Here is a 15,416-nt window from a genome sequence, read left to right on the forward strand (position 1 = left end):
ATTTTGGAATGAAGGAGTCAGTTTTACTAGCTTGTGAACCACGAGTCTGCTAATTTGGTGATAGTGGAGAAAATGGGATGGGGGTAGGAGTGTGTGTGTGTGCTTGTGTGTGTTCATAGGTGTACTCTTGCAGGATGAACACTGTGGTTTCACAGACCAAGGTTAAATCATAACTTCACTATTTACACCTTATGTAGCCTTAAAAGTGTCTTAAACTCTAACCCTCAGTTTCCTCAAATGTAAAATGGAGAAAATACCAGTTTTATATGGAGGTTTATATAAGCTAACTTTGTAGAAGTGCTTAGTACAGTTCATGACACCCCTATAAGTATTCCATAAATGGCATCTCATTGCAATTATATATGATTTTCTCTCTGTTTTCTTTATTTGACATTTGCATTTCTGTAGCTCGTCATAAGGAATGGCATTAAGATGCCCATGTCCTCACCCTGACCTCCAAGGTGAGATATAAATATAGATGTATAGAGTATGTACCAGTAAAGTATTTAAGTGAAATAAGCCTAATTTCATTTTCTCCAGGGCCATCAATATGGCCAAGGGTCAATGATTTAGGTGCATGGCATCTTCATCACAAAGCATCACTCTTTAGATCTGAAATGATATCTACAGATGACATAGTCCAGTGCTTCTCAATCTTTAATGTGCATGCAAATCAACTGGGAATCTTGTTAAAGTACAGATTTGGGCTCTGCATTTCCATAAGTTGTCTGGCAATACTGATGCTGTCTATCCACAGACCACATGTTGAGCACCCAGGATCCAGTCAATACTCTTGTTTTCAAAGGAAACTAAAACCCAGAGAGGAAAAGTGACTTGTCTAGCACCACAACAGTTGGTGAAAGTTGATTTGCCTAAGCAGCAAATAAGTGTGGCAAAGCTATGACTACAGCCAAAGTTTCCCAATTCTTAATTCATAGAGTTACAGCATGCTGCAACTTAAAAAAAAATCAATTTATTCCAGAGTATGAATCTAAAACAGATATATTGCAAATTCAGAAAAGCAGAAGTTGATTGAATGGAGTAATTCCTTGGTGAAACATTTTTTCTTATTTAAAAGTCTTAGAATTTTAAACAGGAGGTAGTTTATTGAAGAAAAAGGAGAAAATGTGGATAAACAAACAAAAAAGTAACCTTAGTTTTACTGCTGAAAATTAACTGAAACGTATCATTGAATGTGCTGTCATACACTTTGGTGCAAATGTTTCTCTACCCTTTTTTTCACATGTGCAATTTGTAGTATAAAAATGGGGTTATACTCCAAATATTATTCTTAAATCAATAAATATACTTCTATAGCATCATTTATAATAGTTCTTATTGAATATTGCTGGACGTCTAGGTGGTTTCATGTTTTAAAGTGGAAAAGGGAGTTATTTCTTGGCTTCCTGCAAACATATGGCCAGGATTAGATACCCAATGCTATTATATGGAGGAGAATTGATTATATGTTTCTAGCTGGATTTGCATAAGGTTGTATGATACAGAAATCTAAATTGATGTAGGGAATGAGGCATTTTGAACATCACAACTTCATACATTAGATCACATTTTTTAGTACCAGATCATTGAAGAAGTCATTTTGGCCCCTTAATCCACTTGAGTTCTTTTATGAGTCAGTGTGGGATGCTGCTCTCTTTCCTAAGTCTTCCATCATAACTCAGGGGCTTTCTGCTCAGAAGCCAGAGGGGCCTGTGAGAGTATGTAATGCAAATTCTAAAATTCACAGAGGAGATGTGACTTTTCCAAGATCAGACAGCAAGCTAGGGTCCATGCTAGGGCTGGAAGCTGGGCCTGTAATCCAGGATCCCTGACACTTTCCACCACACCCTTGAAAAATTATTGAGAGGTCATACTAATGAGGGTCTGAACCATTTGCCATCAGTCTGTTTAGATAACCTTTTCCTTCTGTTTTAGTTCATCTTCTATTATTGCTTAGACATATCTAAAAAAAGGCCTAGTGCAATCTGTGAACAGAAGAACCCCTCAAGGCTAATAACTTGAGGTATATTATGATAATCACTTTAGTTGTGGAGACTGATATTCAAAAGCAACTTCTTATGAAAGGAGAAATACTTAATCCACATGGGGAAAGATATTTTTAAACTCCCAGTAGGACTCTATATTTGCAGATACCTTATCAGAAAGTTGAAAGCGATTAGGGATGAGGAATTATCTCTAAATTTATACTTGAGAATGTAAATTACATACAAACTAATGGGACTAAAACTATTTGATCTTTTAATATTTAATTAATGGTTCCCCATGGCCTTTTTATAGCCTGTGTTCTATTGTGAGCAACAAGACTTTAATAAGCAGGTTTGGGACTTCCCATTGTGTAGCAAGATGTCGTTGCTTCCATGACACTAATTTGGCTTTCATACTCTTTCCCTTTCCCTCTTCTCTTGCTATAGGGTTTCCTGTGCCTTGCTCTTGCACTGGGAACAACTAAATATATTAGTTGAATTGCTATTGCCTGGGTAAGCTTGTTTTTGGTCTAGAAATTAGATATCTCACTGGGCAAAAGATTTCTCAGCTCTATACCTTCCACTGAAATCCCTTGAATATAGTAATAAAGATGAATTTTCTTTCTGAGAACAGACCCTTAAACAATCATGAGATAAGATGAATTTCCTTCTTTCCCAGGGAAAGGAAAGTTTGCTTAGATTTTACAAATCACATCTAATTTAGAGCTGGGTTTCTGACTGTACATATTCACTGGCCATACTGAAACCCACAAGGGCATCTTAGTGTGCCTGAGTCCTTTGGAGCACTTCCTTCTGAACTTCTCCCTCCTCTCACTGTCAAGCTATGGAGTCCTGTACATGGGAAAAATTATCTGCTAACACAGATATTGTTTGTGTGACAACTGGCCTGCAGCTAGTCTAGCTCAAGGAAATGTAAGGAAGCAAACACATGTCTTTGAAATTCTTTTAGTAGGTTTGCTTTCACTGAAACTATTCAGTGCCAAACTATTAGAAAGAATATTGCCTGTTATGCTACATAATGACTCATAAATAAGGATCCTGCTTAATATATTTTTCTTAAAATTTAGAATGAGGGGCATATATGTGCTACCCTGCTAAGCTTTCTCTTCATTCTATTTCCCTATTTGTTTTAGGCTGCTAGAACTCTAACAGCAAATTGTTGAATTGCAGTAAACATTTCATTTCTTAATCCTGGTATGACCATTTCCCTTCAATTTAATATTAACAGTACAAATAATCATAATGACAATAAAGTCTTTTATTATTCAATATGTACCAAATGCTTTATATACTCTGTCTTCTGGGCATCTCCCAATAGCTCTGCTATAGTTAATATTACCATATACATTTACCAAATGAATAAACAGATGTATAAAAAGATCAGATGACCTACCATAGCTCTCACAGCAAGCAGAAAGTCTGAGATTTAAACTTTGATATCCTAGATGCAAGACAAAGTGTTCACATGCTTTATTTTATTTTTGAGAGTAAAAGGCTAGAGTTGATTTACTACAAAAACAAGTGGAGAAGAATAACAGTCCTTATTGGGGTAGAGGACATAACTATTCCAAAGAGCTTGGCCAATGTTTTTGCCGAAAGTAAGAACATCACAGACAGTGAGTACATTGACAGAACTCCAGGGTCTTCCAATCCATTCTGTAAATAACACATTTTATTTTAAATGTTTGACTTTTGAAGTTGTACAGTAATGTATCACCTTCACCCTCTATCCCCATCCACAAGTTCCTTCCCCACTCCTAGGTAACCAATGTCAATAGTTTCTTAAGTATTCTCTAGAGATTCTTTAGGCATGTACAAGGAAACATACATATATATAGTTATCCTTGCTCTTCCTTTATTTTATATAAAAGTTACAATATTTTGTTCTCATTTGAACCTTTTTTCTTTCCCTTGATATTTGAAAAGTTTTCCATGTTAATGCAAGTCTCCTTATTCATTTTACTCTTTCATTATATTCTATTGTATGGATTTATTCCATAATATCCAGTCCCTTATTGGTAGACATCTGAGTTGTTTCCAAAGTTTGCTATCCACAAACAAACCTGCAAAGAACAATTTATACATGTCACTTTGTGCATATGCAAGTATTTCTATAGTATAAGTTCCCAGAGGTGGAATATCTGGATCAAAGGATATATCATTTCTCATTTTAACTGATTTTGCCAATTGCTTTTCATAGGGAAGAAAAGTACGGTCTCAAAAATTTTTCCATTATATTCATCCTCATATTGTTGGCAAAATGCCTGGGATAAAAGCACTCAATAAATGCTTATGTTAGGACTATTTCATTTTTCTCCATCTCCATTTATAATTTTTTTCTTCTGAAAAGTATGAGTCTCATTACTGAGTTATAATAGCTGAAGTAGAAATTAGGTATATATAGGAAGAGAGAGGAAAAATATGCATGTTAAGTCATCAGCAAGGGCATTTTAAAAAAGAGGTCTTTGACCAAAGGGCCTGGGAGACCCAGGCTACATTATGGGGGCTGAGGTTGGGAGGAGGGGAAATGGTCATGAAACCATAGGGCAAGTCCAGGATAGTGCAGCCCTACCAGCAGGGTCACGGGAAACTGGTGATGTGGGCATGAAACCTCCTGTGTTACCAGGAATCCAAGGTGTATTTGTATTAATGGCCCAGAACCTACTGTTTTCCAGCAACTCAGGTTTCAGGAAGCGTGGGATGCTGTTAGCCTTCTGACAATTTAACTAGCAGCAGAGGATGACAGAGAGTCAGAGATGATTCGCTCCACTGGCTAACTGTCCAACTCAATGGGGGAAACTTGTTAAAATGATAGAATCAGAATCTCTCAGTATAAGGGCTGCCATCATATTTTCTTAAATATTTCCAGGTTTCTGTCATCAATGTGGCTGAAAAAGCTTTGGTTGAGTCTACTCAGTTACCTCATAGATCAACAAACAGAGGCCCAGGAAAGTCAAATAATTGCCTATAGGCTCCAGAATTAATTCATGACAGAATTGGAATTGAACCCAGGTCGCTCAATTCCATATTCAGACTGTTCTGTCTGTGCCTGGACTATGTGCAGTGAATGGGAGATGGGAGTAAGCTAAATAGGTGAGATAGGTGAGGCACTACATTGCTTATCCCACTTCATCTGAAGCTGCTCCTCTTTTCCTGATGTTTATGTGTTGATTCCAATATAAAGTTTTTCTTGACCAAAGGACTCCATGTTCAAAATATTTCAGTGCCAGCTTACTTTTATCATAGGTTGAGAAAAGAACCAAACAAAATTCCTACAACCACCACACTTCTGGGAGAACGAGATATTTGAATGGGTCCTAGCCAGACTAGTATCTCTGTTTCCTTTTGTTAGAGGAGAGTCTCAGGACGGGAGGCTTAGGCATGTTAATATTTAGACAGGGTTCCATATGTGGCATTAAAACTCTATTATACAAAGAATATATGAGAATTTGCAATCTATTTAGCATTACTGTAACCCTGGGTAAGGAGTGAGGTCAGCATTGCATTGTGGGCCTGGAAATGAAAGGTCTAGGTGTCTTGTTTCATGCCTGCCACTTCTTAGCTGAGTTAACTTGGGCAAGTTACTTCCCCACATTGGCCCTGATTTCCTCATCTATAAAATGGAATTATTTAGATCAGATAATCCCTGTACTACACTTCTCAACTTTGTCTGCACATTGGAGTCATCTGGGATGCTTTAAAAAATACTGGTGCACTCATACATAGGTGCAATCAACTGAATTTTTCTTATTGAATCAGAAACTCTGGGGATGGAGTATGGAAATCTAAGTTTTAACACACTCCAGATGATTCTGATGTGCACTGACGTTTAAGAATCACTGAGGTAGAGAGTATATGAGCTTCTTATTAGGAAGAGAGTTAATCAATCTTTTAGCTAGAGCTAGACCCATAAATAGGAACATCTGCTTAGAGAAGGGTAAAGAAATGGTGGTGAGCAGACAGAAAAAGTTCATCTCCAAGAGTCAGTTAAAATTTATGATCAGTGCCTTGGAAAAAGGCTGCTCATTTGTGTTTTATTGCCATATACTTTTTGAGGAAAGGTTTGATTTGAAAGACTTAGACAGCTAAATGCCTTGAATTTTCTGATAAGCATGTCTGTTCAGAAAAACTGGCCCCCTGAAAAGGGCCGTCTTTATCTCTATGAGAAAGCAAGAGTGATATTATGGAAGACAGGATTTGGATCACTTTCATCCTACCTAAAGACAGTTAAGTACATTCCAGAGTTCAAGACTAATCTCTCTGGTTCACAGTGCCTAGAACTAAAAGTAACTATAAAAACAAGGTCTGATTAGCTTTCTGTAGCTGTTACTGGGATATACTAACTAATCATGAGCCTAAAGAGGGTTCAGTCTTCTCTAAACAAGGTGTTTTCTCCTTCCCACTCAGCCTGGGGCTATTGAGACTGCCGTGGAAGACTTGAAAAGCCACATAGCAGAGACTTCTGGAGAGATCATTCAAGGCTTCTGGCTCTTGACAGAGTGAGTAGTTATGGCCAAGCAAAGGGCAGAGAAAATATAGCATTTTCCTTGAATAGCACTAAAAGAGAATGGTAGATGGACTAGTGGAGGAATTTCTTCTAGTTTCTATGTATGATAATTACTGACTTATCCAGTTAGGGAGTATAGTTTCCTGGTGCTCCATGGTTGATGATATAACTAGATCAGACTCCTTTAACTGTAACGATTTTTTGGACTGGTCCCTTCACCGAACGCTCACTATGAACACCTGTGGTCAGGCCATCAGCATTGCTGTCAAGGACAATTGTATTAGCCTCCTATTTGATCTCTCTGGTTCTAGTCTCTCTCCCTTAGAGGTACTCTCCCTTTAACCGCATTGGGCTACTAACTGTTCCCCTCTGAGTGTAATAGAAAGAAGGGCTAGACAAGTTAATGAGATCAACCTATAGAGTTTGAATTTTATTTTTCATACGATCATATGAGCAGCAAAACCAGAGAAATAATTCAGTATAAAGTTGAAAAACCATTTGTCCAGAATTAGGATAAATACCAAACCTAATGCTTAAGTCTTGTTGCTTCCAAAATAAAATAACTGTCTTCATTCAAATAATAGTTATAAGTACTTTTATTGAATATGCCACAGTGAGAATGGATGGTTACTTTCTGCCCAGAGATCCAATTATCTGTGTGATTCTTCTTTCACTACCAGGAGGACATTAATAATACCATTGTCTTTACAATGGTAAGTAAAATATTTATATAATCAGGGAAGGAGGCAACTCTTTTCTACTACAAAATTCATGTTAAATGGATAATGCTATTAGAGCTCCACTTCAGATACTTACTAGATTCAGTAAGTTTTATTTCCTGGTTTGGTAACCTGATCACTATGTATTCTAAAAGAGAAGCTCAGGAATTCCTACATTTTGAAGAAAGAACCATTTTATCTTTCAGAACATCTTTTTTGAATAAATTTCAGGAAGGCAACACTTGCATGTTGAACCATCCAGGCCAACAGAACAAATCAATCAATGGGAAGTAGAACTAGATCAGCTGTGGCTCCTGCTGATCACCATGTGTACTGTAGTCTCAAATGGACTCCAAGAACTAAATTGGAATGAACTTTTGAAACCCAGCTTGTCTATCAATTTCTGGACCTTTGTTTCCTCATTTATAAAATGGAGATGATAATATATATCTGAAGAATTCTCATTCTTTTGAGGATTAAACCAGGTGACACAGGTAAAATTCCTAGCAAAGTACCCAGCACACAGTAGACTTTCAACAGAAATTACTGTCCATCCTCTGTTCACAAATGCTAACAAGGAGTAAAAGGCCAGTTTTCAGTAGCCTCTGCCTTTATTTTTATTCTATCCATCTTTATTTCCATATCTCTGGTTTGCCTCTAATATAAAGCAAAGTGCATAATTTAGGCTTTTCATTAGCTCACTTTTACCAACCCATACTTCACTTCCTTCTCTTACCTCAAGCCCCCATCCACAGAGTAAAATTGTGCAAATAAAAAATTGTCCTTGATTAGGACAGATGTTTACATAGATTCTGATGGTCAAATCAAAAAGTCAAATGCTCTCCTATTTTGTTTCTATAATTCATCTCACATGTAAGGAAGAATGCCCAAATCTGATCTTTTAAAATCCAGTAAATTTCATAAACAAATGCATAGACCCCCAAAAATGAGAGCATGGGACTACTCCTGACCCATTTCCTCCTTAAAAAAAAAAAATGGAACAAAGTCCATCCATTCAGTCCTCAAGAATTACAGGGACTGTGATATAGATTGACTCCCCCCCCTCTACCAGCCACACAGTGTTATATCTTCAAGCCTAACATTTTGTGACAGAAATAACAAGGCTTCATGCACATAAACGTTCAGCCCCTTCTATGGATGTGGGAATCTCCTGACTGCTCATCCAGCAGTCTGAAGAATGTCTGCTTTCAAATAAGGATTCCAATCTCAGAATGATGAGAGCAAAAACCCTTCACATTTAGCACATACATTTAGCACAGTGTAAAGTATACTTCATATTCAAATACTTGCTTTATCTTCACTACAACCTTGATGGTTTCATTATTCCCATTTTAAAGATGAGAAACAGACTGGGGAAAATGAAGTGGCCAGATGAAGATCACACAAGTGATAGAGCAAGGAAACTGGATTTCCCCTCCTGCATTAGTTTTAGGGCTGACTGGGTTCTGAATTCATTCCAAAGTTGCACAGAATGCATGTGGGAGGAGATTGATAAGCCTAGCTCAAACTTTGGTCATGGTTGGTCAGACTCCTAGAGGCCAGTTGCTTAGTATTCTTGTACTGGAATTGATCCTCTTTAACTTACTCATGAGGAGTGCTTTAAGCTAGCCTCCTAAGTGGGACCAGGGCTACCAGAAGGTAACTTCCATTGTGGTAAGTCTGTAGTGTTTCTGGGAGTTCTATCTTTACCGCTGTGACCAATCCACCACTTCTTCCTTTCCTTTTCTCAAACACTGACACTCCACCAAGACCAGTTTCTATGGTGATTAAGACTTTTCAGTTATTAAAATATCCAAATTAAAATACAAATGCAGAAAATGGACATGGCCCAAGCAGTTGTGCTCCTGTTTACCATATAGGAGGTCTGGGTTCGATGCCCAGGACACACTGGCCCATGCAGCAAGCTGGCCCGCACAGAGTGCTGGCCCACATGGGAATGCTGCCCTGCATGGGAATGGCCCCTGTGCAGGAGTATTGCCCCACACAGGAGTGCCGGCCTGTGCAGGAGTGCCAGCTGACATGGAGAGCTGGCACAGAAAGATTACGCAACAAGAGACACAGAGGAGAGGCAATAAGAGATGTAGCAGGAAAGGGTCTGAGGTGGCACAAGAGAATGATCGCCTCTTTCCCACTCCAGAAGGTCTCAGGATTGGTTCCCAGAGCCGCCTAATGAGACTACAAGCAGACACAGAAGAATACACAGAGAAATATGGACACAGAGAGCAGACAACAGGGGGTGGGGAGAAGAGAAATAAATTAATTTTAAAAAAGTGAATTTTAAATAAACAAACAAAAAATACAAATGTATCTTATCCAAATCATATCATGTGTTTATATTAGCTGAAAGTTGAAAAAAGAGTTTATTTACCCAGAAATTTATTGTCTGCCTCTTTCTATGAAATGATTTAAGATGGCTTATATATGAAATACCAAGATCACAAAAAATGGAAAATGAAAAATAAAGATAGTTATTAGGAATTGCATAGAAGCAAGGAAATGGAAGATGATTATTGCAAGAACTGGGGATAAAATGATGTTTACAATCATTTGACTCTGAGTTTCTAGGCAAAATAGTCAAAATCTGATATAATTATTGTTTAATGAAAAAGATGAGGACTAGTTTAGAAGACATAAACTTTCCCAATACCATATTTTAAAAGGTATTTAGAATATATACTTTTACATGTGGGAGAATGGAAAATACAATGGATAATTAAATTTAAACCAGTTAATATATCATTGAGTATTAAGTACATGAACTCTGCTGATTATTAGAGAAAAATGAATAAGACACAGACACTGTTCTCAATGCATTTGATTGCTATCAAGTTTGATTAGTGTAACAATATAGGACACACAAGGTGTAGAACTGGCACAGAGGAGACTAATGCACTCTATTTCAGGTTGGAGTAGGGAATAGCAGAGATGGCTTCCCAGAGGGCACAATACCTGGATAGGGTTTTTTTTTTTTAAGATTTCTTTTTCTCTCTTCCCTTCTCTTCCCCCCCCACCCCTCCCAGTTGTCTGCTCTCTGTGTCCATTCACTGTGCGTTTTTCTGTGACTGCTTCTGTCCTTATCAGCGGCACCAGGTATCTATATTTCTTTTTGTTGCATCATCTTGTTGTGTCAACTCTCTGAGTGTAAGGCGCCATTCCTGGGCGGGCTGCACTTTCTTTTGTGCTGGGCGGCTCTTCTTACAGTGTGCACTCCTTGTGCGTGGGGCTCCCCTATGCGGGGGACACTCCTGAGTGCATAGCACTCCTTGCGCACATCAGCACTGCACGTGGGCCAGCTCTACACAGGTCAAGGAGGCCTGGAGTTTGAACCGTGGACCTCCCATGTGGTAGGCAGACACCCTATCCATTGGGCCAAGTCCATTTCCCATGGATAGAGTTTTAAAGAATAGATTTAAATTAGATAACTGAACCAATGGTCAAGGAAGGGGTTTCTGGACTACAAAACCCAGGGAATATGGAATATCATGGCTCTGTATTAGGATATGTTATGCTGTGGTAAGAAACAATCACATTACTTTAGGTTATACTGTGGTAAAAAAACAACCCCCATATCTCAGTGACTTACAATAGCAAAGATTTATACCCCATACTACTTGCCCAATGAAAGGTAGTCCAATGTAGTTCTGTTTCACTTCATTTTCACTCTGGACCTAGGACTGATGAAGCAGCCTCTCTCTGAAATATTGGCAGTGGTCATGGCACAGTGAAAAGGCACATGATGATCATGATTTGTTCTTACAGCGTTTGCCCAGAAATGACAGGAGTTACCAATGCCTACATATCATTGCCCAAAGCTAGTCCCATGCCCACTCCGGAGTATTAGTTGGAAGGGATGTATAGTCCACCCCAAGGAAGAGTTCTACAGTGAAGGACCCAGAATATTTGGTAGACAGAAATTTCGTCTACTACAAAATCTTTCTGAGAATTTTAAGTAGTTTGATGTAAGAGAGCAAGGTGGGATTGTGAGGAAAGGAGACTGAAGAAGTGTTTAAGGACATGTATATCATGTTAAAGAACTCATATTCTATCCTGAGGTGTTAGGGTACCACTGAAGGGTGAGAAAGTGTGACTGTATTTACATTTTAGAAAGATCACTATAGGTTCACAATCCCTTATCCCAAACCCTTGGAACCACAGGTGAGTCAGAATGGAGAATTTTTCAGATTTCAGAAAAGTATAACAATGTGTATGCTATTCATTTTTTGCCCCAAGTGGAGGCCTCCATAATCAAACACACTAATGTTTGTTCAGTATAACATACATTATTAAAAATAAGATAAATAAAGATTGTAAATGACATTATGTTTGTTCAGACCTGGTTTTACCGCATAATGAGTTTGTACCACGTTTGCCGTTTTCATATTGGCTTATAAAAGGTAATCAGTAAACTTTCAGGAATTGAGTCAGTTGTTAATCTTTACAATTAAATTTTATAAAATTACCATTAAGTAAGTTAAATTAAAAACTAATGGGAAGCAGACTTGGCCCAGTGGTTAAGGCGTCCGTCTACCACATGGGAGGTCCGTGGTTCAAACCCGGGGCCTCCTTGACCCGTGTGGGGCTGGCCCATGTGCAGTGCTGATGTGCCCAAGGGGTGCCCTGCCACGCAGGGGTGCCCCCCCTGTCGGGGAGCCCCATGCACAAGGAGTGCGCCCCGTAAGGAGAGCCGCCCAGCGCGAAAGAAAGTGCAGCCTGCCCAGGAATGGTGCTGCACACACGGAGAGCTGACACAACAAGATGACGCAACAAAAAGAAATAGATTCCCATGCTGCTGACAACAACAGAAGCGGACAAAGAAAAGCACGCAGCAAATAGACACAGAGAAACAGACAACTGGGATAAGGGGGAGGGAAGAGAAATAAATAAATCTTTAAAACAAAAACTAAGGTAAGAAATTTCAAAACATAGCACTTCCCTCATTATATTACTACATTTTACAGTTATGTCAGTTCTTTATACCTATTCTATTTCTATGGCAGAAACACTAAATAATGGTGTGCTACTGCACATCTCTTCCCAAGTCTGCTTTCATTGATGTCATGTTGGTAGTTTGAAATCAACCATGGAGGCATTGTTTATGCCATGGAAATTGGCAAATGCCATAGCACAGAGCTTGATAGTTATGCTGATTGTATAATTTTAAGAAACCAATGGAGACTATGTTAATAGTGCAGATTATATTTAAAAGTATGTCATTGTCTGTAGGTGTTACAATGCAATAGTACAAAAACATTGCGAATATATTCTTCTGGTATTTGAAATCTATTATCCCATTCAGTAAAAAGTCACTCTCTCCATTGATGCACAGATGTAAGCAGCTGCAGAAAGATTATTGCCAGGCAGAGGCTCACGTTTGCAGAGGGATCATTTTCTGGGCCCCATGCAGAAGCAGCCTCCACTAGCTCATCTCATATCCACACTGCTGACACCCAGCCTTGGCTGGAATTATAAGCCTTTCCTCCTGCAGTATCCTTCTAGTTCCCTCTACTGTGAAAATGAAATATGCTGCTCACTTTAAAGGAGAAATTAATTCCATTGCTTATCCTAGAGCAAATATTGAAAGGTGCATTTTGAGCTGAGGTAATAAATTGATAACTGACAAAGGTTTGATTTGTAGGTCTTTGTGTTTTAATTATCTATGAGGAAGGAATCCAGGGGAACACTTAGGTTTTGGCCTAGGAAACTGCTGTATTGACTTGCCACCATTATAGGTTCAGGAGGAAACAACAGTCCTTTATTGAAAAACTACCATATGACAAATCTTGTAGGATGAAGTTCATGCACATAATCTCAGTTTTTCCAACAATCTTGTCATTTACCTTTTACAGAACTTGTTGATTTCATTTTTGGAACAAAAATGTGTGTGAAGTATCCATAGATCATCCACATGGAGATTTTGAGTAGTTTATGTGTCCAGATATGATCTTCAAAAGTATTTTTCAAAAGGAACAGTAATCCAGACATATTTTTTTCCATATAGAATTGCCTTCTAAAAAAGTGAAGGGCATAAATATATGTTAAGTCAATAAAAGTATTTTCCAAAGGATGTCACTTAAAATAGTTCAGGTGAGCAGTTTTGTGATGTTCTTAGTTGATACAGATATATTGGTCAATGAAATTAGATGAACAGGTTTTAAGGCCTTTGGGGGGAGGACACGGAGGATAGAAAGAGAGACCCAGAAGGGGACTGGTGAAGTACATCCATAAACCATAGTTAGATCCCAAATTAGGTGAGACCAGCAAGAATACCCTAAGGAGTCTCAACTCAGGACCAGGCTGCCAGCCCAGCCCAGCCAGGAGACTACTCTCCCTCTTCAGCTATTAAGATAGGATGGCGTTTACTCCAACCTCATGTCCTCCCCTCACTCTTCTTGGCCCTTCTGGGAAAGGAGTTTTGAAAGAAATCACATGTTCCCTTTCATAAGTGGTCCAGTAATCCAGCACCCAGCAGAACATTTTGACACTCCATGGAGTCTACAGAAATGTAAGCTAATGGCAGTGAAGTGGTTCTTCAGCAGAATGTACTCAAGATGTCTTTGTCTATTGTTGTTAAGGAGACACATTCTTGGTAAGTGGAAGGGTACTGTTCTTTTTCCTCTTATGCCTAAGTGAGAAGATGTGACTGGTGGGTGGGATAAAAGAGTTCTTGCTCTTCATCTTTGTAAAAATATTTATGAGATGTTCCATTGTCCACCTTACTCCCACTCCACCTGTTTTCTGTCCTGGGACTTTGGTATAATAAGTGAAATCCAATTAACTTTCCACGTCAAACATGTAGATGGTAGGATAAATGTGGAGTTGAAGACACAGCCTGGTGTTATAGAAAGAGTCCTGAATTTATAATAGAATCAGAAGACTTGGGTTTGAATTCTGGATTTGCTACTACTATCTGTATAGCTGTGTATACTTGGGTAGGTTTTGCCTTTTTTTTTTTTTTTTTAATAATAGTGAATTTGTTTTAATATGTTCTTTAGTCCATTAGAATTTCATTGTCCTTGACAGATGCACAACCACTGTTAATTTTTGGTATATATCATTGCAGTTTTCTCTATGCATTTTGTTAAAGGTTGTTATAGTATTAATAGCTAACATTTATTGAGCACTTAAAATGTATCCATCTTTGCGATAAGTGCTTTCCATGCATTTGTCCTTATATTGGTATACCTATAATTTTGATCATCTTCCCTAAACTTCACCTTAGCCAAAAGGCTGAAAAGTGATTGATGATCTTCTCTAAATGGCACTTCTTTCAGTTTCTTCCTTTCTTTATTTTTATGAAATAAACCTTCCCCTCCTGGTTTTCATGTAGTTTTTGCTAAGATTACTCATTGGCCTACTATTGGGCAATTACTTTCCAAGTTGTAAATGGCGACAGAAATTTAAGGGTTTATTATTATTCTTTTGCATTTGAAGCACAGAGTAAGGCATATTACTAGTGGGGCAGAGGAGGACTTTATGTCTGGAAAGAGAAATGAAAAAATAGAAAGCATTCCCTATATAGTATTTGATAAAAATAAAAGTAATATTTCTGTAGCACTTTGTAGTTTAAAAATGTTCTTCTTCATTTAAATTAAACTTCATAGCAATTGTCTGAGGTAGGAAATGTTACCTACATTTTACAGGTAAGGAAATCAAGGCTCAGAATGGTAACAGCTGTAAACAGCTGAGATAGGATGCCAACACGTTATGCTGCCCTGACTCTTGCTAAAATAGCCTCTTTACTATTATGCAAAATTCCATATGCCTCTCATTGTTAGACTGTAGCCTTCTGGCAGGAAAGCACTGTCTGTTTCATGCTTGGTATCCCCCCATGGGACCCATTGCTGTTCCTCTGTCAGAAACATGTTGCATAAATTTAAAATTCTGTTTTTTGGAGGTAAGTGGAAGTCTGCAGGGCATCTCTGCTTAATTTAGAAATATTTCTTAGAAGAAAGAACCATCTCATGTTGAAACAAAAAGATGTTTCTTGGGATACAAGGGAGAGATGAGGCACAGGGCACTAGGAATTATTTTCTAGGCACAGGATGCCTCTTTGCAGGACACAAATCCCCAAAGCAATCCTGCATGTCATCGCTTTCACACATGCTAGCACATTTGATCCTCAAACAGACCCTTGAGAAAAGGCAGGGAGTAACTATTGGCTTT

At 38.3% G+C, this 15,416-nt stretch overlaps 1 protein-coding gene across 1 annotated transcript in view; it reads left to right on the forward strand.

Moving 5' to 3' along the window:
* Positions 1-15,416, forward strand: part of TPRG1 (tumor protein p63 regulated 1) — a 149,408-nt gene that overhangs the window by 35,110 nt on the left and 98,882 nt on the right. Inside the window, exon 3 of the mRNA XM_004469612.5 lies at positions 6,414-6,505. Coding sequence (XP_004469669.1) covers positions 6,414-6,505 — 92 coding nt within the window. The remainder of the gene's footprint in view (positions 1-6,413; positions 6,506-15,416) is intronic.

Source organism: Dasypus novemcinctus, chromosome 4 (assembly GCF_030445035.2).
Source record: "Dasypus novemcinctus isolate mDasNov1 chromosome 4, mDasNov1.1.hap2, whole genome shotgun sequence".
NCBI classification, from domain to species: Eukaryota; Metazoa; Chordata; class Mammalia; order Cingulata; family Dasypodidae; genus Dasypus; species Dasypus novemcinctus.